At 38.5% G+C, this 24,672-nt stretch overlaps 1 protein-coding gene across 4 annotated transcripts in view; it reads left to right on the forward strand.

Annotated features, from left to right (window-relative positions):
- Positions 1 to 24,672, forward strand: part of PREX2 (phosphatidylinositol-3,4,5-trisphosphate dependent Rac exchange factor 2) — a 299,369-nt gene that overhangs the window by 221,585 nt on the left and 53,112 nt on the right. For all 4 annotated transcript variants that reach the window (XM_053558919.1, XM_053558921.1, XM_053558920.1 and 1 more), the window contains one exon: positions 3,575 to 3,689. In XM_053558919.1, the coding sequence (XP_053414894.1) occupies positions 3,575 to 3,689 (115 nt within the window). The remainder of the gene's footprint in view (positions 1 to 3,574; positions 3,690 to 24,672) is intronic.

Below are 24,672 nucleotides of genomic sequence, written 5' to 3' on the forward strand. Positions count from 1 at the left end.
TTTCTTTCTAGAAGCCATAAGGAATTGTCAGTGGAAAGGAACCCAAACTCTGTAAAATAATTTAAAGGGATTTGTTCTGAGCAGAATGTGTGTGACCGTGGCCAGGGTAGCCACGTCCAGGAAGCCTTGAACAGGTGGTCTCACCATTATGGAGTTACAATTTGGTTTTACACATTTGGGGAAGACAGGAATTGCATGTAATGTCATAAATCAATATGTGAAAGGCACATAATGGTTTGGCCTCAAAAGACAGGACATCCCAAAGTGGGACATTCCAGGTTATAGGTGGTTTTAAAGATTCTTTGATTTGTAATTGGTTAAAGAAATGAAGCTTTGTCTACAGGCTTGGAATGTTGTACGTTAAGATAAGGAAGTCTGTTAATCTGAGACAAGTCACTGGGCATATATAGAACATATGTCCTTGTCATATACAGGACACCCAGACTTAGGTGATCTGTTAAGTAAATTGAGTACCTGCAGGTATGGTCCAGGCCCTGCACTGTATAGCCCTGGACTTATGCGTTACAAAGGATATCTCCAAGAAGGGAGGGAGCAGAGGGAAGCATGGCTGACCTCCCTTCCCAAGGCCATGGCCAGCCAGTCAGTGTTAACATGTTTCTGTGATCCACTTGGCCAAAAGGGAGTCCATTTAATCAGCTGGAGGGCTTATGGTTTTTCTCTTTCACAGAACAAATGAAAAAATTTAAAACAAGCCCGCAAATCGGATTCTTTGTATTAAAGTAAATGTAGTCTGCTTCCCCTCTAATATTCCACAATTACCTTTTTCACTTATCAACCAATTTCTTTAATTTTTATTCTTTTAAATTTCAAATTTAATAACATACATTTTCTTCAGTGCTGTAGAACTCTTACTAGTTGGGTGGCACCTGTGGCTCAAGGAGTAGGGCGCTGGCCCCATATACTGCAGATGGTGGGTTTGAACCTGGCCCCAGCCAAAAACTGCAACCAAAAAAAAAAAAAAGAAAAGAACTCTTACTAGTTTAGAAAATACAGCACAGCTAAAATGAATGGTGACTTTCCCTTTTTTTGCCCCCTCAAAAAAGATGTTTTTTGTTCTGAATTTGAAGAAGTGTCATTTAATTTAGAAACTATTGTACCTAGCAATTTTAAAAGATTGATTTTTGTCAGTTTTTTTAATAGTTAAAAATTGAGGTTCATACATGGTAATGCATTTCAAGGCAGAATCGTTTACCCATTACCAATCCTATTGCTGACAACCTTTACATAGGAAATGTTATTTTTCAAGCCCTTTCCTATGATTTGTTCCCTCTCTCACATTTTTAAAATGCCACCTTATAAATTTTAAAAGAAAAAGAAATGATTAAAAATGTTAGTACAAAAATAATCTATATTAATCAAAAGACAATTAAAATTAGTAGGATGTTACACATATTTATTTTTATTCACATTCTCTTAAAACTTCGTGCTCAGAGTGGTAATCTGTTTTTTAAACTGACTTTTTTTTTTTTTTTTTCTGAGACAGAGTCTCACTTTGTTGCCCTGGGGTAGAGTACACTGGCATCATAGCTCATAGCAACTTCAAACTCCTGGGCTCAAGCAATTCTCTTTCCTCAGCCCCCCGAGTAGCTGGGACTACAGGTGCCCACCACAACCCAGCTATCTTTTAAAGACATGGTCTTGCTCTTGCTCAGGCTGGTCTTGAACCCGTGAGCTGAGGTAATCTACCTGCCTCGGCCTCCCAGAGTGCCGGGATTACAGGCGTGAGCCATGACGCCTGGCCCTACAGTGACGTATGTTAATTAATACACAGCGCTGCCTCCCATACTTGTGTCCTCAATATGTATATGCAGGTGTGACATAATGTGTGTGTGTGCCTGTGTATATAAATAATATATTATGAAGTCTGAGTGTAGCTTCACAAAGAATGTTGTAAAGGAGGACAACTAATTTTCTCTCTGCCCTTCAGTGTTTAGCTGTGATGGACTCCTGTAACAAAAGACAGATTAACAAAAGAACTGCAAGGCTGAGCACACCTGTACTCCTAGCACTTTGGAAAGCCAAGGCCAGTGGGTGCTTGAGCTCAGGAGTTTGAGACCAGCCTGAGCAAGAGCAACACCTCATCTTCTACTAAAATTAGAAAAACCAGCCTGGTGTTGTGGAGGATGCTTGTATCCCAGCTACTTGAGAGGCTGAGGCAAGAGGATCTTGCGCCCAGGGCAACTGAGTGAGACTGTGTCTCCAAAAAGAAAAAATGAAAAACAAACAAGTTGGGCGGCGCCTGTGGCTCAGTGAGTAGGGCGCTGGCCCCATATACTGAGGGTAGTGCATTCAAACCTGGTCCCAGCCGAACTGCAACAAAAAAATAGTGGGGTGTTGTGGCTGGCACCTGTAGTCCCAGCTACTCAGGAGGCTGAGGCCAGAGAATCGCCTAAGCCCAGGAACTGGAGGTTGCTGTGAGCTGTGACGCCACAGCACTCTACGGAGGGTGATAAAGAGAGATTCTGTCTCTATTAAAAAAAAGAAAAACAGTGCGGTGCCTGTGGCTCAGTTGGTAGGGTGACGGCCCTATATACCGAGGGTGGAGGGTTCAAACCCAGCCCCGGCTGAACTGCAACCAAAAAATAGCTGGGCGTTGTGGCGGGCGCCTGTAGTCCCAGCTACTTGGGAGGCTGAGGCAAGAGAATCGCTTAAGCCCAGGAGTTGGAGGTTGCTGTGAGCTGTGTGATGCCATGGCACTCTACCGAGGGCCATAAAGTGAAACTCTGTCTCTACAAAAAAAAAAAAAAAGAAAAACAAAGAAGTTTAATACCGCTTATACCTCATGGATACCGGAGAGAGGTTCAGGGAGAAGTGAGTAAATCTTAAAGAGGGAGCTTTGGGCTTGGGCTTACATCCCAAGGTTCATTGAAACAAAGAAAGAAGAGTGTGGAAGTGGTCAGCACTGGAGAGGTGACCAGGGCTGATCAGAGCTGTCAGTCAGGATTTCCTGTGTAAAGATCGTCAGCAATAGGCTTGGTAATGAGTTCAACTCAGAAATGTAAGGGTAATGTTTCTTTTGCAGGTAAGAATCTCTTGGGTTTTGGTCTTCCTTCTTTTCTTAGTGCTGAGGGGCAAAGGCTCTTAGAAATAGAGGTTTTCTTTAGAGATGTAAATTTTCCTTACCAAAGGGTAACTTCTACTCTGTTTTCAGAATTTCTCCTGTGTCTGTCTGAAGTTTCTCAAAATAAACAGGTCAAAGTAATCCTTATGGCAATGAGGCACATTTGGGGGTTGGTATATTCTGGTCTCCTACAGGTGAATTTTGGGGTGGCATGTTTTCATGTCTTAAAACATACACAAAATGTTTTAAAAATAGAGGACAGTTTAAGCTAGAAATTTTTGTTGCCTACTTACCATAAAAAACATCAAACATTTGATATTTGAGAGCAGAATGATTTTTATTCATTTTTGGACTAGTTAAATATAGTTTCTTGCATATATGTTTATGCTAGGTTCTTTTCATAACATTTACTAATAATCAATAAAATTACACTAAACTATGGAGAAATTGAGTTATAAATTCCTCGTAAAATACATTTACTTGTTTACACAGCACTGGAGAGCATGGAAGGATATTATTATAGAGACAATGTTTCTGTGGAAGAATTTCAAGCCCAGATAAATGCAGCCTCATTGGAAAAGGTCAAACAATACAACCAGAAGCTCAGGTATGTAATAGTCTAAGTTTTCTTTTTGTTTTTTAAACAAGTCTATGTATATTGATAGCAACATACGAATGGGAATTTTGCCATTCTTTATGATATTAGATTACTACTGACAATATTCTTTTGATAACGTCATCAGAAAGACCACCAGGATGGCCAAATAGTGGAAAGAGTTTTACTGGGTATATTGCTTTGCAATCTGGTAAAAGACAGTTTCTGAGACAGTACTCTCTCTTCTAAGAGGGGAAGGACAGGTTGGGTTTTATGCCTCGTAGGGTTCCTTTTACACAATAGAGTTACACATATTCAGCAGATTTACGGGGAAAGCTATACATGTTTATAAGGGGAGTCAAGTGCATGTGCAATGGGTAAACGTATATGTAATGTGTTGCCCATGTTGAACTTGGGCAGGGTTTTAGAATTAAAATGAGGTGGAATTTGGGTCTTCATGTCAAAAGGTAACCTATGGGACACAAAGAAGTAGTTTATTGGAAAAGAATGTTTGTAAGGCTGATCCTTTGTCCTGTCAGAGCTATAGCCATCTGGGTTGTAATTCAGAGTTCTGATAATTTACCTCATAGCTCCTATTTTTAGGGAGTTTGCATGAGTGTGGTTTTTCTTGTAGACATAGGAATTTAGAAATTTGCCATGGCAGTTGGGCCCTGAACTCTTGACCTACAGGCAACCTTAGAGTCCATCTTAGTTGATAAAGGGGCATCTATTTTGGTCTTTGCAATCACAGAAATAAAGTCCTCTTATAGAGTGTTTCCTATTTTAAATATGAGTGTTTCCTATTTTAAATTCTTACACTTTTTTTTCAAATAAAACTAATTAAGGAAAAGTGTTCTTAAAAAATGTATGTTGGTGTTATAATTTCTGAAGAAGATAAAGAGAATAGGTTGAATATAGAGTAGACTATTTCCAGGGGAAGAAAAATCACTGGCATATGTTATCCTGGTGTCTCCAAGAGAATTCAGTGGATTTGGGGAAAATAGGTTCTCTCGTGTTTCCCATTCTCGTGTTTATGAAATCTTGTTTCCTGTTGTGTTTATCAAAGTGTTTTACCTAAGGCGCTCTCCACGTTGGCTGTTTAGTTTCACTAAAGTATTTAATTATAACTAGCTGAGAGAAGTGGGGATGTGGCATGTCGTTCACACTCCTGTAATTGCTTTTAAAAAGAAGAAACGTAGATAGCTTAATAATATTGCTGTGATTGTATATAACACAGATCTGATAAAATATTTCATTATGATAGTTTATTAAGAAAATACTGCATGTATTAAGTACATGTTATGCTGTCCTCATAAGAAACTATTTTAATGTATCTTTCTTGGAGGAAGCATTTTTTGACAGTACAAACTCCTCAGTACAAAGCGGGTGCCCTTGTCAGTGATCGCCTGCTGTGATCGTCCTTGGTGTGTATTGATTTCCTTTGCATGGGAAGACAGTGACCTTCTCCTTCACTTCCAATAAGTCCTTCTCTTTCTGGTTGTTTCTTGGACGAGGTGTTAATTTCTTCCTTAATTTGTGCTGTCATTCTGTAACCACAAATACTTCTCAGTGGCTCTGGGGAAGTCTGCCCTTGGTTGTCAGAGCCACAGGCTACCCCGACCACTTCTGCCCAGGGGCTCCCACTGCCAGTCTTATCCCTAAGGTGACGTATCAGTCTTTTCTCATAACCCTCGTACCCTTTTCACACTTTTACTGAAAACCATTTCATTTTGGATATTAATTTGTCTATTTACTAATTGGACCTCAGAAAAACCCTTTTTCCCTTTAGCCTTACAACAAACAAACAAACTCTTCATTGATTTATTAGAAAGCATTCTTTAAATGATAAGCTTTAGAAACCAAACTCAAATTAGCATAAGCAAAAAGACGTGTTGCCTCATACAGGGTAGACATGAAATTCATGTGCAATTTACTATGTTAGACTATTTGAAATTGCACACAAACTTCATGTCTACTCTATATAACAGAAATCCAGTGGTTGGAGCTGCTTCATCCATACCTCGATCAGTAGGGTAATAGGCCCTCAAGATGCTATTTCTCTCTCCATCTGTTGGCACTTATTTCCTCTGTGCTGGTTTTGTTTTCAGGCAGGGTGATTTCACATTTGGGTAAAGATAGTTACTACAGATCAATGTTACATTCTCAGAAGGAGAGAAGGTGCCAACCCTCTGGTCCCCGCAGCTCCAGCAGAGGACCAGGGATGCACTAATTAGCTCAGGCTCAGCACCGTAGACCAGTGAACTGCCCCAACCAGCAAGGGGGAGGATGCTGTGTGAGCAGAAGCAGTGGATTCCATGCCAGTGACAGTGATTACTCCAGAGCAACAAACAATGGGTACCATCAAAAGAAAAAATCAATGATTACCATCATACCATCAAATTTTAAGAGTCAATCACAGTGCTAGGTGAGTTATGTGGATTGTTTAAAAGCTCAGTGAGTTCCAATATTATCATTTTCATTTTAAGGAGAACTTAAGGTCACCTGGATAATAAATGGTAAAACTTGGATTTAAATGAAAGACTTTTTTTCTCTTTAATGTCCTTTTTTTTTCCTCAGGTTAATTTCAGGTTACAAAGAAATAGGTTACAATGTTTGCATTTGTTAGGTAGAGTCTCTCTTAAAATTATGTCCCGCCCCCAAGAGATATGCCATACACCCTAACGTTGTGCCCATTAACTGGGAGTGTACCCATCCCCCTTCCTCTTCCCCTCCCTTGTTCCTCCTCCCCCCACTTTGAATCGATTTGAGTTTTTCTCTTTTGTGGGCATATATTAGATTGTCTACTGGCTTCATGTTAGTATTAAATACTTTGGATACTTGCTTTTCCATTTTCGTGATACTTCACTGAGTAGAATGTGTTTCAACCCCATCCAGATTAATACAAAAGATGTAAAGTCTCCATCCTTTTTGTGGCTGAATAGTATTCCACAGTAAACACACACCACAGTTGTTAGTTCATTCTTGGGTTGGTGGGCATTTAGGTTGTTTCCACATTTTGGCACTTGTAAACTGAGCCATGATAAACAATCTAGTTCAAATGTCCTTACAATAAAATGATTTTTTTTTTCCTTCTGGGTAGATGCAGAGTAGGGGGATTTAGGGTCAAATGGGAGGTCTAATTTGAGTTCTTTGAGGATTCTTCATACTTCTTTCCAAAGAGCTTGTATTAGTTTGCAGTCCCACCAACAGTGGAAAGGTATTCCCTCCTCTCCACATTGACACCAGCATCTGCAGCTTTGAGACTTCATGATGCTGGCTAATCTTATTGGGGTAAGGTGATATCTCAGGGACAATCAGGGACAATGAGCATTATTTCAGATGTTTGTTAGCCATTCATCCCTCTTCCTCCAAGAAGTTTTTGTTCATGTCTCTTGCTGAAACATGTCTCTTGCTGATGGGATAGTTTGCTCTTTTTTGTTGATTAATTTGAGTTCTCCGTAGATCCTAGTTATCAACACTTTGTCAGATTCAAACCATGCAAATATCCCTTACCTTTCTGAAGGTTGTTTTTTTGCTTTAATTGTTTTGTCCTTAGTGTACAGAAACTTTTCAGCTTAATTAAGTTCCATTTGTTTATTATTTTTTGTTGTGATTGCTGCTAAAGTCTTATTCATAAAATCTTTCCACAGTCCAACATCCTCAAGAGATTTTCCCACACTTTCTAAGATTTTTATTGTTTTGTATCTTAGATTTAAATATTTTATCCATCTTGAATATTGTAAATGGTGAAATGTGTGGGTCCAGTTTCACTCTTTTACATGTGATTATCCAACCCTCCTAGCACTGTTTGTTCAACAGGGATTCTTTTTCCTTACTGTAAGCTTCTGTTTGGTTTATCAAAGATCAGATGGCTATAAGAAACTGATTTAATCTCTTGGTTTTGAATTCTCTTCCATATGTCTATATCTCTATTTTTGTGCCAATACCAATTTGTTTTGATCACTGTGGACTTCTAATATAATCTGAAGCCTGGTAGAGTGATGCCTCCGGCTTTGTTTTTATTACTAAGAATTGCCTTGGCTATATGGGCTTTTTTCTGGTTCCATACAAAATGAAGTACTATATTTTCCACTTCTCCAAAGTTTGATGTTGGTATTTTAATGGGGATTGCATAAAATCTGTAGATTGCTTTAAGTGGAATAGACATTTTAACAATGTTGATTTTTCCCAGCCGAGAACATGGTATGTTCTTCCATTTGCTAATGTCTTCTGCTATATTTTTTCTTAGGGTTTCACAATTCTCTTTGAAGAGGTCCTTCACCTCTTTTAGTAGGTATATTTCTAAGTTTTTCATTTTCTTTGAAGCTACTGTGAAGGGAATTGTGTCCTTGATTTGCTTCTCAACTTGGCTGTTACTGCCATGTAAAAAGGCTACTGATTTGTGGAAATTGATTTTATACCCTTAGATGTTCCTATATTTATTGATCACTTCCAGGAATTTTGTGGTTGGGTCCCTGGGATTTTCTAAGTATAAGATCGTATTATCAGCAAAGAGCTAGAGTTTGACCTCCTCTGCCCCCATTTGGATGCCCTTTTTAATCCTTCTCTTTACCTGATTGCTTTGGCTATAACTTATAGAACTATGTGGAATAGTAGTGGCAGTTCTGTATACCCTTATCTGGTTCCAATTCTAAGTGGAAAAACTTTCAGTTTTACTCCATTCAGTACAATATTAGCTGTAGGTTTGTCATAGATATCTTCAACAGCTGCTTATGCCAGTATTCTTAAGGATGCAGAATTTTATCAAATACTTTTTGTGCATCTATTGAGAGGATCATGTGGTCTTTGTTTTTGCTTCTATTAATATGGTGAATTACATTATGGATTTGCGTGTGTTAAACCAGCATTGCATCCCTGGGATAAAGCCTACTTGATCATGATGTATAATTTTTTAATGTGAAGCTGCAATCTATTAGCTAAGATTTTGTTGAGTATTTTTGCTTGATATTCATTAGTGAAATTAGTCTGAAGTTCAATCCTGGTTTTGGAATCAGGGTGATGTTTACTTCATAGAATGTGTTGGGGAAGCTTCCTTCCTTCTCAATGTTTTGTTACCAGGTTCTGCAGTACAGGTACAACCTCATCTTTGAAGGTTTGATAGAATTCTAGTATAAAACCATCTGGTCCAGGACTTTTTTTTCTTGGAAGCTTTTTTATTGTGCCTTCAATTTCAGTGCCTGATATTGGTCTGTTTAGGAGATCTATTTCTTCCAGGTTAAGTCAAGACAGATGGTATGATTTCAGGTATTGATCCATTTCCTTCACATTGTCAAATTTCCAGGCATAGAGTTTTTTGTAGTGCTCAGAGATAATCTCTTGTATCTCTGTGGCATCTGTTGTTATTTCCTCCATATTGTTTCTGATTCAGGTTATAAAATATTTTACTTTTCTATTTCTAGCTAATCTGGCCAGTGGTTTATCTATTTCATTTATCTTTTTGAAGAACACATTTTTTGTTTCATTAATTTTCTGAATGATTTTTTTTGTTTACAATTTCATCTATTTCTGATTTAATTTTGGTTATTTCTTTTCTTCTGCTAAGTTTGGGATTGAATTTCACTTTCATTTTTGTTTCTTTAAGATGATTCATTAGGTTATTGATGTGCTCTCTTTTATTTTTTCAGATCTAGGCATCAAATGCAATAAACTGCCCTCTTAAGACTGCTTTTGCACTATTCCATTGATGTTGGTGTCTTGTGTCTTCATTGTTGTTATGTTTAAAGAAGTTAATGATTTCCTCCTTTATCTCTTCCTTGATTCAACTGTCACTTAGCATAAAGGTGTTTAGTTTCTATGCCTTTGTGTGGGGATGGAATTTTTGTTGGAGTTGAGTTCCACCTTTATTGTCTTCTGGTCTAAGAAGACAGAAAGTACAGTTTCAATTCTTTTTATTTTGTTGATGTTTGATTTGCATCCTTAGATATGATTTATTTTGGAGAATGTCCTGTGGGCTGATGAGAAGAATATATGTTCCTTAGCTATGAGGTGGAGTGTTCTTTTTATTTCCACGAAGCCCCATTTTTTCAAGGTTGTGTTTAAGTCCACTTTATCTTTGTTTAGTTTCTGTTTAGATGTGTCCTGTAAGAGGTGTGTTAAAGTCCCCAACTATTATAGTTTTGTCATATTGTTCAGAACCAGTGAAGGTCTATTTCATAAATCTTTTTGAACATTTAAGTTGTGTGCATTAATATTTAGATTGAAATATTCTCTTGTTGTGTTGTTCCCTTGACCAGAATGAAGTCACCATCTCTATCTTTCTTGACTTTAGTTGCTTAAAATCCATTTGTATCTGAAAATTAGATTGTGACTCCTCCTTTCTTTTGATTTCCATTTGCCTGAAATATTATTTTCCAACCCTTAACCCTGAGTCTTGTTTTGTCCCTCACAGATAGGTGTGTTTTCTGGAGATAGCATATGGATAGCTTATGCTTTTTTATCCAATCAGTGAACCTGTCCCTCTTTAGAGAGGAATTCAAGCCACTTATATTTATTGAGAGAATTGATAAGTGTGGTGGAGTTTATTTGTCTTATTTTGTGAAAACTCATTGTTTTAGTTTTATCCTTTGTGTCATTGTGGAAGCTAGGTTTTGTGCTTTAGTTTCTGGGTGTTTACTTTGCTGGTGGTCTATTGTGATGGTTAGTATGGAGAATAGATCTCAGTAGTTTCTGTACAGCTTGTTTGTAGCAAATTTCCTCAGTGGTTTCAGATCAGTAAAAGATTTGATTTCTCCATCAGTTTTAAAACTTAGCTCAGCAGGATATAGAATTCTGGGCTGAAATTGTTTTTTTTAAATAAGGTTAAAGGTAGAAGACCATTTTCTTCTGGCTTGAAAAGTTTTGCTGAGAAGTCTGCTGTCAGCCTGCTGGATCTGCCACTATAGATCAAATGGTGCTTTTTCCTGGCTGCTTGCAAATTTTCTCTTTCATCTTGACTTTGGACAGGTCCATGGCAATGTGCTTGGAGAAGCTTTGTTTGAGTTGAGATCACTGGAGTTCAATATCCCTGTGACAGGAGTGTGTCAGAATCTTTGGTAATAATTGGGAAATATTCATTTATCATATCCTCCAGTAGGGCTTCCATTCCTCTGGGGCATTCTTCTTCCCCTTCTGAGATACCCATAATTCATATGTTTGACTGCTTCATGAAGTCCCTTAATTCCCTGACTGAGCATTCTACTTTCTCTTTTTCTGCCTCTTCATTTGCCTGTGTTAGCTCAAGAGCTTTATCTCCCAGTTCTGAGATTCTTTCTACTCCATGGTTTAATCTGTTACTGATGCTTTCTATTGCATCTTTAAGTTCCCTGCTGACCCCTTCAATTCCTGAGGCTCCATTATATCCTTTCTATATTTTTCATATCTTTCTTCCCTTATTTGTTCTGTTTTTGGATTTTCTTTTGGTTATTTTCCACTGTCTCAGAAATTTTCTTCATTGCTTTTACTATCCACACTTTATATTCCTTTCTTTCATTTCCATTAATTCTTTATAGGTGGAATTCTCTGTGGTAGCTACCTTTGTGATCCCTTTGTGGGAGGTTGCTCTGTTCTGATTTTTCATATTGCCAGGATTTTTCTGTTGGTTCCTTTTCATGAGTGTTTTCTTCTTGTCTGCTTCTTTCCCCCGTTTTTCCTTTTATTTTCTCCTTCTCTTTAAATTACCTTTTCTCTGTGCTTAGGTGATGAAGTGTCCTTTTGATATAGGGCCAAAAGGAAGAGAAGAGTGAAGAGCGAGAAGGAAGGAAAGAAAGAAAAAGAGAAAAGCAAAAGAGGAGGGGATAAAAGGAAAAGTTGATTAAAAAAAAAAAAAAAGGTAAGAAGAACAGAAGGAGGGCGGCGCCTGTGGCTCAAGGAGTAGGGCACTGGCCCCATATGCTGGAGGTGGTAGGTTCCAACCCAGCCCCAGCCAAAAACTGCAAAAAAAAAAAAAAAAGAACAGAAGGAAAGAGATGACAGTAATAGTACTGCTCAGCGGGGTGCCTTGACCCACACCCATAATTCCCACCCATAATTCTCTGAGGGGCTAGGATGAGTGGGTCCCTTGAGGTAAGAAGCTCCTTACTAGCCTGAGCAAAAACAAGAGCCCATGTCCACTGAATAGAAAGAGAGGGGGGAAAAAAACAGCAGTATGTTGCAGTGGGGAGCTACAAATAGCATCCTTCTGAAGGCCAAAGCTAGGACACCCTAGACCAGGGGATCAAGGTTTACTTCAGCCAGGGACATGCTGTGGTTTCCCAGCCCAGACCAAAGAATGAGGTTCTGTCCCATAAATTGAATACAGATTGACAAAGAACAAAATAGATCAGAAAAAAAGAAAAATAATAACCAAAGTACATAAGGAAAATTGAAAATAAAATTATGTGAGATGTAAAACAACTGAAGGTATATGTTAAATGTCCCAAGTAGCTGGGACTACAGGAGCCCTCCGCAATGCCCAGCTTTTTTTTTTTTTTTTTTTTTAGAGACGGGATCTTGCTCTTGCTCAGGCTGGGTAGCTCAAGCGATCCACCCACCTCAGCCTGCCAGAGTGCTAGGATTACAGGTTAACAGCTGTTTCTAAAATACACCTTCCTCCTATGCCAAGTCAGATTCTTGATTGGTCTCTTTCTATTTAATAAAAAGTAGCAGCATGTGAAGTGTTGAACTCTAGAATTCTGTCCAAGAAATTCCAGTGAAAGGGCATTTTTATCCCCTCCCTCCACCATCCTCACCCTGTTTTGTGCTTTTTTCTACCTAACAGCTTCCTTTTTACTCCATCTGGCCCTGAGTCATCATACCCATCAGCCTCATTTTCCTCTGCCTCACTAAAGCTAGTCTGTCATTACCAAACCTTTCCATTTTCATGCGTCCTGTTTATCAGTAGAAAACACCACACAGATGAGAAAAAATGGAAAAGTAAACAAGGACTCCTCATGTCAAAGTTCTCCTTTCACGTTTGAAGACTCTAGATTATATTTTTAATATAATTTTTTTAGTAGGAAGTAAACAGTAACATAAAACAGAAAAATAAAAAAGAACATGTTATATATCAGTTACTGAGTTTTCTTTTCTGTGTGACGTGGCAGGTTCAAACCGAATTTTTTAGCAACTTGTGATTTGGGGGCATCTAAATGGAAATTCATTGGTCTTTACAGGAAAAAAAAATTTTTTTTCAAAGCAATATTTTCCTCTGGCATACTTTTGTGCCTAAAGAATGATGTATTTTCCTTAAAAAAAAAAAAAGTTTAAAAAGCCAAATGTATTTATGTACTAAGTAGAAAGGATATAGAGAGTTTATGTTAACATGAAATACTACATAAATGCCAGTGTCGAGGCCGTGTATTTTGGGCAGTTTTTTCAGGTGAAAAATGTCTGGCTAGGATTTTGTGTTTTGACTGTTACTGTGATGGCACCTCAGTGAAATGTGTCACTTCTCACTGCCTCTGCAGAAAACAAGCAGTGTGTCAGTGAGCGTGCTCCCCTGACGTGGGTGGGTATGGAGGGCAGCGTGGACTTACTGCCACTTCCCATCTTTGAGCACAGCTATGGGATGGCGTGAGAAGGTGGGGGGCAGTGTCCATCCCCATCTCTGGGAGCAGAGACGCACATGTTCCCATCCACTGCTCTGTCTTCCCACAGAGTCCTCAGCTCATAAAACACTGTTTCTCACTCCCTGTTTGGATAGTAAACAGTATATCCAAGTTTGAAGTGGAAAATTTTCTATTCTATTCATGAGCATCTGTGGAAATTACCTTGCATCAACAAGAGTATGAGCTTAATTGAAAGTCTGAGGGGGAGAGGACAGGAGAAAACGAGAGAGAGAGAATATTCACCAGCATACAAATAATGCTCGTGTCCTTACATTGTGTTTCTACATGGAGCTGCGTCTTTTAGAGATATTAAATGATGGGATTTCTTTTTCAGTTAACCAGAAATATTGCAGGTGCATTATTCATCTTCTCCGTAACAGGTTTGTATTTGTTTTTCACTCCATCTTTCAGCAGAGTTTCACTTAAAAAAAAATATCTTGAGATGCATCTATATTTGGGTTTCCCTAAGACTAAACTATCAACCAGACGTGAATATGCAGTTCCTTTCTGTTAGCAGACTCAGAATGTAAGTTTGTCAGAGTCGCAAATTTTGTTTTATTTGAGAAGTGGTTCTTCCCTAGCAGGAGAAAACAACCAAGTTTAGAAAGAATTTGAATTGGTCTCTAATGTTTACGTGTAAAAGTTCTGCAGATTTTTTCTCTATACATGCAGTATTTTACAGGATCACCATTTGCAAAATGTAGGTCATACTTAAGTGCCAAATTCTTGCACAAAGTAAAACTAAAGGAACTGCTGTATACTTACATGTATTCAACAAATGCTGCTTTATTACCAAGTACCAAGGACAGTGCTTCATATTAGAGGCATCGCAAGAGATAAGATTGCTGTCTGCCAAGAACATTTTTGTCTATGAGTATTATAAACATGCAACAAAATTTTCACTAATGATTTGTAGCGATAAGTGAGATGAATTTTATAGGGAACGTGTACGGTGGTGTGCACGTGTACTAGAAGGGAGTCAATCACAACTGGAAGGGGATGATGGTTGACAGTTTCCAGAATGAATTATTTGAGGAAGTGACCTCTCAGCTGAAATTTGGAATATGAGTTGTTTAGGGGAGAGGGTTTGAGAGACAACAATGCAGGGGAAAGGGAGTTGTTTTCCAGCAGAGGGGACAGAATGTGTGAACATTCTAAAGGGGGGAGGAGAAGTTGTAGTTCTATAGAGGTTAGAATCCAAGAGGAAGAGGGACCCAAAACAGGTGTGTAAGGCTGTGAACAGAAGCACCAGGTTCCCCCTTACGCCCACCTCTTCCTCAACCCCTTTCCTCCAGCCTCCAACAGAACATGCACCCGTTCGATTTCTATTTGCCGAAATAATTCAGTTATTTAGGACCCATATCACATTTATCTTCCTATAGGATGGCTTTAGTTATAGCCTTCACTAAAAGTAACCATCATCTTCTATAAAACATATCACCTCTTTGATTACATTGTTTTTCGTTTGACTCTTGTGTTATTTGCCTGCCTTTCTCAATACATACTGAGAACCACCAGGTCCCCGTTCCCTACTGTGCTTGGTACCTAGTACAGGCCATAAACATAGTTGAATTGAATTGGAAATCACACTAACCATAATACATTGCTCATCTTTTTGTAGTATGATCATTTTATTGAATTTATTCCAGCATCCAGTCTACTTTGTTCTACATCCAAAAAATTCCAAGCCCTTGGAAGGGTACAGATGCTGACTCTGTTGGAGACGTCTCAAGAAAATGTATCAGCATAGCCAAGGTTCATAAATTTCATGGGAGACAGGATCAGATACAGTGGAAATTGTAATGACATTTTGAGAGCAGTATGTGGCTTATTTATTTAAAAACAGTATAATTCTATTAAACTTTGCCACCATCGCTTTACTGAGAATGTGATATAACTGCGTGCACATTTATGCATGCAATCTTATGTAATTTACCTGGATTACATTTATTCTTATTTGAATTCAGACTAATTCATTTGCCCTTGAGAAGTTGTAGGTAGAACTACTATTTATTTCACTTTCCCCTAAAAGGATTTTTTAATGCAAATTATAGATAAGGGCAACAAATGAGATTAAAATCACTTAACTCTGAGTTCACATTTTTATGATAAGTCCTTCATTGTGATAATGTTTATAAAGATTAATAGATATCTGACTGACAGGTAGAAGCAGATAAAATCACTTTCAAAAAGAATTCTTTGAAGAGAATCACCTCTATTTCAAAGCTAAAAAATGCTATTGTTTTCACCAAAGCCAGGGAAGATCAAAGTACTTTGTGCTCAGAATTTCTTTTGGAATAAATGAAAGCTGAAAAGTGTCAAAGAGAAAAAAAGCAAAGAGTTAGGGAAATATACTCTGTGAGGAAAAATTGTCAGTGCTTATGGAAGTGAGATTGATTTTTATTTTTGACTCTGCTGACTTTACTATCTGATCACAAGGACAATCCATCTTAAAAACACTGTATAGTCAAAGCATCTTGGTCAAGCTCTTTTTGTACATTTTTTTCCTGTTAGTTTTGTTCAGTTCCTTTTTGCTGACATTTCAGACTTGTTTTGTTTTACAGATGTGCCACAGAAGGTGAAGGAGTGATTATAAATTATCCTTTCTAAGTTTTACCCTTTACAAGTCAGGAAATTCAGCTTGTGCCCAGAGTTTTTGATTTAAGAGACAGGATTTTAACTTAGAAGAAATTAATATGGTTTTACTGCAACTCATATTTGTGTGAAGTATAGAGAACTACATTTGTAAAATTAGCGCCTGGTTAGACAGACCAGGCAAATTTATCAGAGGGCCTGGTTCTGCCATAGAGCAATTCAAATTTGTGAAATTCTCTTGATCATTAGGAAAACTGTGATGTCTGGCTTTTATAATTTCAGGCAAAAGAACTTCAATTTCAATTGCCTTGGCTAATTCCTCCCCATCTTTCCTGACATTTTTCCCCTTCCTCCCCTAACTAGTCTTTTTTTTTTTTTATTGTTGGGGATTCATTGAGGGTACAATAAGCCAGGTTACACTGATTGCAATTGTTAGGCAAAGTCCCTCTTGCAATCATGTCTTGCCCCCATAAAGTGTGACACACACCAAGGCCCCACCCCCCTCCCTCCGTCCCTCTTTCTGCTTTTTCTCCCCTCCATAATCTTAATTGTCATTAATTGTCCTCATATCAAAATTGAGTACATAGGATTCATGCTTCTCCATTCTTGTGATGCTTTACTAAAAATAATGTCTTCCACTTCCATCCAGGTTAGTACGAAGGATGTAAAGTCTCCATTTTTTTTAATGGCTGAATAGTGTTCCATGGTATACATATACCACAGCTTGTTAATCCATTCCTGGATTGGTGGGCATTTAGGCTGTTTCCACATTTTGGCGATTGTAAATTGAGCTGCAATAAACAGTCTAGTACAAGTGTCCTTATGATAAAAGGATTTTTTTCCTTCTGGGTAGATGCCCAGTAATGGGATTGCAGGATCAAATGGGAGGTCTAGCTTGAGTGCTTTGAGGTTTCTCCATACTTCCTTCTAGAAAGGTTGTACTAGTTTGCAGTCCCACCAGCAGTGTAAAAGTGTTCCTTTCTCACCACATCCACGCCAGCATCTGCAGTTTTGGAGATTTTGTGATGTGGGCCATTCTCACTGGGGTTAGATGATATCTCAGGGTTGTTTTGATCTGCATTTCTCTAATATATAGAGATGATGAACATTTTTTCATATGTTTGTTAGCCATTCGTCTGTCATCTTTAGATAAGGTTCTATTCATGTCTCTTGCCCATTGATATAAGGGATTGTTGGCTTTTTTCATGTGGATTAATTTGAGTTCTCTATAGATCCTTAAACTAGTCTTTTTGTTAACATTCGCTGCCCCCTCTGTTAGAGTGTCTGTCCCACTCAGCAGGTGTGTGCCTTTCATGTCTGTTTCTCCTTTTCACCTTGTCTTTTTGTTGTTCTTGTGCCCATTGTTAACAAAGTATCTACTAATGGATGATAAATGTTTATTTGTAATAAATGCCCCAAAGTTAAGGTAACCAAGCCAGAACACAGCTATACAGCGGCATCCTAACACAGGGACTTAAAGACTATCTATAGAATGACATGAATGGTCTTGCTAGGAGTTCCCATTCTGTCTTAGAAACTATTCCTTATGGGTCAGTGATATTTACTGTGCACTTACGTGCAAATGCAGGAATCTTCCACAGGGTGCCTTTGAAGGTCTTAAAGGAGAGGAAGAACTAATGAAGTAAACAGGTTATTTCTAAATACTCTACTAAGCACTGTTGGCTGGGATAACAGGATTCACAGGGACACAAGGAAATAGCAACGAGGGAAGACAGGGAGCTGATGACTGCTGCCAGGCCAGAGAAGGAGGCAGGAGAAGCTGTTCCAGTGAGAGGAAACAGTTGGAGCAAAGGCATTGCAGGGCTGAGATGCGGGAGGTGGGCCAGCGAGTGAGGCAGGAGTCAGACGGGGACTGGCCACACGGACCTCAAGTGCCAGTCAAGGAGCGTGCGGGGAGTCCCTTGCAGGCTGGTGGAGTATGCGGGGTGAAGCATTTTTTTGTTGTTGTTGTTGCTGTTGTTTTTATTAAATCATAGCTGTGCACATTAATGCAATCATGGGGTACAATGTGCTGGTTTTATATACAATTTGAACTGTTTTCATCACACTGGTTAACATAGTCTTCACAGCATTTTCTTAGTTATTGTGTTAAGACATTTATATTCTACACCTAGTAAATTTCACATGTACCCTTGTAAGATGTGCCGTTAGGTGTGGTCCCACCAATTACCCTCCCTCCACCCATCCTCTCCCCTTCTCTCCCCTCTCTCTCCCCTTTCCCCTTCTTCTTGGGCTATGTATCCAATGTACTCAGTCTTACTATGAAACCAATTTATAGCTTTCTTATGAAAGCTATAAGCCAATGATAGCCCAAGAAGAAGGGGTTATCATTGGCTTATAGCTTTCATTGGGCTATCATTGGCTTATAGCTTTCATAAGAAAGCTATAAATTGGTTTCATAGTAAGACTGAGTACATTGGATACATAACCCAAGAAGAAGGGGTGAAGCATTTTGAACTGTGCACCAGGGTGGTACCATTGAAGACAAGTCATGGGTAAGGACAAGACTAGAGTCAGAGAGACTGGTTAAGAAGCTTAAAATAGTTCAGGCAAGTGATTGTCAGAACACTTAGCAGATAGAAATGGAGAGGGAGTGGAGGAAAATGGAAGAGACTGGATTAGCTAGTGTTTATTGCTACTCGAAAACAAAAAAAGTATCTCTGGAGTCTGACTCTGCGTCAAACTCACTAATGTATTCCGGTTCTTCATGATACACTTTGTCATGGAAGGAGCATTCACCTGCATCAATTTTAAATGTCATCAAATTCATTATCAGCTATATCCTTTGCATCAAATTCTAAAATAAAGTATTAAAATGTATATTATAAAATGTTATACATAATAATATATAATTAACTGTTTAATGATAATAATAAAGTGCTAGTATAAAATAATAAATATTCCTAAATTAGTTTAGAATAAACTAAACTTAATAGGAATTTTCATTAAGTCTACTCAAATATTAAGACATTTTAATCATGCAATTGAAAGCCTATAGTTCTGTATTATTCATAGAATGTTTTGTATGGTTGTGTACATATTAATAATTTAAAAGCTTTTGCATGTGCTTCAATTTGTACTTTGAACTTCATTCCCATGAAATATCAGTGAATTCAGATGTAAAATTAGATGCATTCAAAAAACACAATGGGAATTGATAGACGAATAAATCCCTTCCTATTCTTGAGAAGAAGCATTTTCAGTAGATCTGATATGACATATCCATTGCATTTCTTATGAGCCTACGTGAGAGAAAAAAATGGAAATAAACTTAATGGACCAAATGACATTTAGGTCACAGGGGGCAGGAGCGTTCTCAATTACTTTAGGGTAAATATGAAATTTCTCCAGTGATATAAGTGAGAACAAGCAAAAACTTAATGATACAGAATTGATCACTAATATACTGGAGGATGGAGAATCAGCCAAACCTAGACTCCACGGCACCCTCTTCCATTGACTAGGTGTGTGATGTGGAACACGTTCTTAATATTTTCAAGTCTATTCCCGTATCTGTTCACTGGGGCTCATGATAGTGCATCGACTGTCATAAATGTTAGCCAAGAAGACGTATGTAGGGTCCTCAGTATTTGCCTAACATACCGAACACCTGCTCATAGAGATTTGTGTCTGAAAATGGGTTTCCTGCAGGGCAACTTACTTGGAAAAGAAAATTAATATCAAAAGTTTCTCCAAGGTGCTTGGTGTTCAGAGAAGCAGGCCCCGCTCAGTGGAAAACACATACAGAGAACTTCCATAAAACAGCTGTGCAAGGTGGAGCTGTGATCCTCATTTGTCCAGAGATCCTCCTGAGAATAATGCTGATTCTGCATTTGATTTTGCACCAGACAACATTAGGAGGATGGAGGCCATTGTAAAAACACTATCCACACAGATGCACAGCTCCAGCTGTGCTTTCAGGCCACAGACAGAAAGGATGGTTGCCCAGATTTGCTATGAGCTATGTTGCATAAGGCTTACAAGTCCATCCAATGGGTGTATTTAAAGTAGGAACTTTTTTCATTGCCATGTGTAACTGAAAGCAAGGTGAAAAGTATCCCGTTCCAGTCTATACTATCATACCTAAAATACTCACAGGTTTTGTAGGCAGTTGATAAAGAATTGCTATTAAAGTCATTTTTGTTGTCCTGTAATCAAAAATAAAAGTTAGCAATGAAATAGTGATTCCCCATACTCACCATCTTTACATGTACTTTGAATAAACACTGAATATACCATTATTTAAGGTTTCTAATGTGTGAGGTAGTCCAGCCTTTTGCTGGGTAACGTATCTAATCTGGGTTGGAATGACAGCCTAGTTTGCAGGGGAAATGTACGTGTAAATTCTTTCGTTTGCTTTAATAACCTTCATGGTAGAAGAAAACAAATCTCACAGAGATATGTTGACAGGATGGGAAGAAGAGATCTAAAAGCAGTTTCTTAACAAAAATGCAGCGAAGTTGCATTGCCATGTCTGAATTACAGATAAAAACAATACCAACTTTATTTCTCTTATTTAGTTAATGATACTAAACCACCATTCTTTAAAAATTCTGATTAATAATTCAGGTGAATCTAGAGATGACAATCTTGACATAAAAATGGCGGCTTATGTTTGTTTTTAAGTTTTAGCACTTTTGGTTTGTAGTTGACAAACTAACCTTAAAATATCACTTACTTTGATGTGGCAGTACCATGCACACTCATGCAACCACAGGGGAGGCGCTGCACTGGTCTCTATGCTGCTAAATAAGACAAGTGCTTTGGAATGTTTGTATGTCAGGGCAATGTAAAAATCATTATATAGTTTGCATCAGCCACATCCAGTTCTGGAGTTTTTATTTTTGCTTTTGTTTGCTTGTTTGTTTTTTAGATAGGGTCTTGTCTGTTGCCCAGGCTACAGTGCAATGGCTTCATCGTAGCTCTCAGCAATCGCAAACTACTGAGCTCAAGCGATCCTCCTGCCTTAGCCTGCCGGATAGTTGGGAGTACAGGTGCACACCACCATACCCTGCTAATATTTCTATTCTTTGTAGAGGCAGAGTCTTGCTCTTGTTCAGGCTGCTCTTGAAGTCCTGGGCTCAAATTTGGCTTCCCAAAGTGTTAAGATTAGACATGTGAGCCACTGTGTCCAAAAATCTAGTTTTTAAATTCAATTTCAGGTTTTTTAGAAATCCAATTTTTAAATTCTTATTCACAATTTCTTTATGTAAGCCTGCAAGCCACGTTTGAGTGACACTGAGCTAGAGGACATATGCTGGGATTAAAAACAAAATACTGCCGAGAGATGTAGGTTTGGCTCAATATAGGAGTGTGCGCTCCCTAAACAGGGGAAGAAATTGGAAAGTGAGCTGAGAGCAGATTCTGAGCTTACCCCGTGTGTCCCAGTGAAGAAACAAATGCCATTGAAAACAACACTAAGTTAATGGCCCCGCTGCAGGAGAAAGACAGGTGAAGCCTGAGCATGTTGGGTCACGCCTATAATCTAGCACTCTGGGAGGCCAAGGCAGGTGGATCGTCTGAGCTCAGGAGTTCAAGATCAACTTGAGCAAGATTGAGACCCTATCTCTACTAAAAATTAAAAATCTAGCGGAGACGCCATCTTCCAGTAATTCACCAAAATGACAAACACAAAGGGAAAGAGGAGAGGCACCCGATACATGTTCTCTAGGCCTTTTAGAAAACATGGGGTTGTTCCTTTGGCCACATATATGCGAATCTACAAGAAAGGTGATATTGTAGACATCAAGGGAATGGGTACTGTTCAAAAAGGCATGCCACACAAATGTTACCATGGCAAAACTGGAAGAGTTTACAATGTTACCCAGCATGCTGTTGGCATTGTTGTAAACAAACAAGTTAAGGGCAAGATCCTCGCGAAGAGGATTAATGTTCGTATTGAGCATATTAAGCACTCTAAGAGCCGAGATAGCTTCCTGAAACGTGTGAAGGAAAATGATCAGAAAAAGAAGGAAGCCAAAGAGAAAGGTACCTGGGTTCAACTGAAGCGCCAGCCTGCGCCACCCAGAGAAGCCCACTTTGTGAGAACTAACGGAAAGGAGCCTGAGCTCCTGGAACCCATTCCCTATGAATTCATGGCATAATAAGCATATAACATAGCTCACAGGAGTACTAGTGAACCCATGTTGTTAGGAGCAAGAACCTATTTATTCCCTATTAGCTCATGGCATAATATGTGTACAGCATAGCGCACAGGATAACCAATAGTCCCCATGTAACAGTGATACAAGGTGCTGGGACCTATTTCCCACGAATTCAAAAGTCAATCAACACTTTGTCACATTAAATGGCAAGGTGCCTCCCTGAGCTGCTGGAACCTCTTCCCCTATGAATTCATGGCATGGTAGATACAAATAATAGCATAAAAATGTTTCTTGTTCATTCACTACAAGTGTGTTTTTCCCCCCCCAAAGAAGTATTAAAGCAAATTTTAATGTGTCCTAAAAAAAAAAAAAAAAAAATTAAAAAACTAATTGGGTGTTATGGCAAGCATCTATAGTCCCAGCTACTGGGGAGGCAGGAGGATCTCTCCAGCCTAAGAATTTGAGGTTGCTGTGAGCTTTGAAGCTACAGCACTCTACGCAGGTGACAGAGTGAGCGTCTGTCTCAAGATGATTGGATGGATGGATGGATAGATAGATAGATAGATAGATAGATAGATAGATAGATAGATAGATAGATAGATAGATAAAAGCACGTATAAGGAGAGTCAGTGTTAGGATTAGAAACTTCTATTTTCTCATTTCAGGGAGGTGAGAACACCCTCAACCTCCTGAACCGGAATGCAAGTTCCCTGAGGGAAGAAGCTTTGTCTCTTGTTCATTGCTCTAGTCCCCAATACATATGACATTGCTTTGGAACTAAACAGATGCTCAAAACACATTTGTTTTAAAATAATTGAATGTATTAAGAACACATTCTTATGTCCAGAAATCGTAGTATGGGGTTAGTATTTTTTTATTACTCTTAAGTTCCTGTTCTTAGGTGCCACGGGGATTTCAGGAAACTTAGACAGATTTTATAGTACTTTATCAACATTAAGAACGAGGGGAAAAAAATCTTTAAAGTCTCATAGCATTTACCTCTTCACTTTTGCCTTATACAACATGGCGGAATCAGTGATCAATATGATTCTCTCTCTTCTCTCTCTTTCCCTCAAACTCTCTTCCTCCCCCACCCCCACCCTTCTTGACTGTCTCCTTCTTTTCTCTCCACTTCTCAGGAAATTAAGTTAGCACCCATGATCTAAATGGGATATTCCTTTTGTCTCCCTTTAATGTTCTCCATATGCCTTAAAGACCCTTCTTTCCCTTTGCCTAACACCTGCTTGTCCTAATGTGTTCACTAAAGTGTGTTTCCTACACTCACCACACTGGATTATAAGGACCTATTTATTTTCCAGTCTTTCAAACTATACCACTGTTTTTTTGCAAATAGGTGAATATTAGGTGTTTGGTGACTCTGTGCCTGGCTTATGAAGTTTTTGTTTATGAACAAATAAATGAATAAGTAAATCAAGAGAATAGAAATACAAAGACTGAAATAGCTTTCAGTCTTTGAGAGGAAGAAAGATGGCCTAAGGAAAGTTTCAGAGTGAGAAGGCAGAACCTGGAGAAACAGACACTTAATGGGGTAGGCAATGAAAAGGGGCCCATGGAGGAAATAGGTTAAAGCAAAAACAGCCTGTGAACACCAAAAAGGCACCAGGTCAAGGTTAAAAGTGTAAGGGAATAGGGAATTTGAAGAAAGAGTAGGAGATAATTCAGATAATGATGTCTGGAAAGTGTCCACTGGATTTGGCCACTGCAAAGTCATAGGCGTCAGGAAAGACTCCTGTAGTGGCAGTCAGCTGAGGAGAGTGGGTTGAAGGTTTGGAAGTAGGATTAGCAAATAATTGGCCTTCTTTGGGAGAAATCATGATTGGGAGAGGAAGTGAGTTATTGGACTGTATCCAGAAGGGACAGGGAGCTCCTGTAAATTTATTTTTCAACTAGAATGAACTTAGTCAAACTTACATTCCTTTGTGGGAAAGACAGTATTGCATGAGATTGCCCTTGTTAATCATTACTGATTTTCATTTTATCCCTAAATTATCTAATTTTGATTCATCTAACAAATTTTTACTGAGCAACTCTTCTGTGTTGGCCAATTAACCTTATATGGTGATAAACATATGCCCTCATGCAGATTATGTTCAATTCTAAATATTTCTGTTCAGCTCACCTTTGATCTGTTTGTTCATCTAAAGAGTGAAGTTTCCAAAAAGGAGTCTTGAGGAAATTCACTTGTTATCTTTCTCTTCCCATATTCACTCTGTCTCTACACTCTGCTAATGACCTCTTCCTAATGTCTGCATATCTACATTTCCAACCCTGTTATGTATTCCCTGGCCTTCCCTCTGGAGCAGATGTCTCCAGCTATTTATATGATGAGACTCCTTCCTAAATTGTTGTCTGCCTCAACATCTTAGAAAATGGTGACAGTTCCACCGTAGTTTCACTGATTTCCATTAAGCACTTTGAAAGTTTAAAATAGGGCGGAGACCTGGTTTGTCTTTCACACTCAGTTATATTTTTTTAAGTATGAGCCCTGTTCCTAAGAGAAATAGTGAACGTGTATGTATATTTTGTGATGGAGAAAATTTATGATGCCTGGCAATTTTTTTCTTGACTGGCAGCTACTATCTGGGATAGATAATTTTCAATACTTTTTGATACAGAAATCTTACTTGAAAGAAGACACCTTGGAAATTAATTATTCATTTATTTATTCAA

The sequence above is a fragment of the Nycticebus coucang genome, chromosome 13 (assembly GCF_027406575.1).
Source record: "Nycticebus coucang isolate mNycCou1 chromosome 13, mNycCou1.pri, whole genome shotgun sequence".
NCBI lineage: Eukaryota > Metazoa > Chordata > Mammalia > Primates > Lorisidae > Nycticebus > Nycticebus coucang.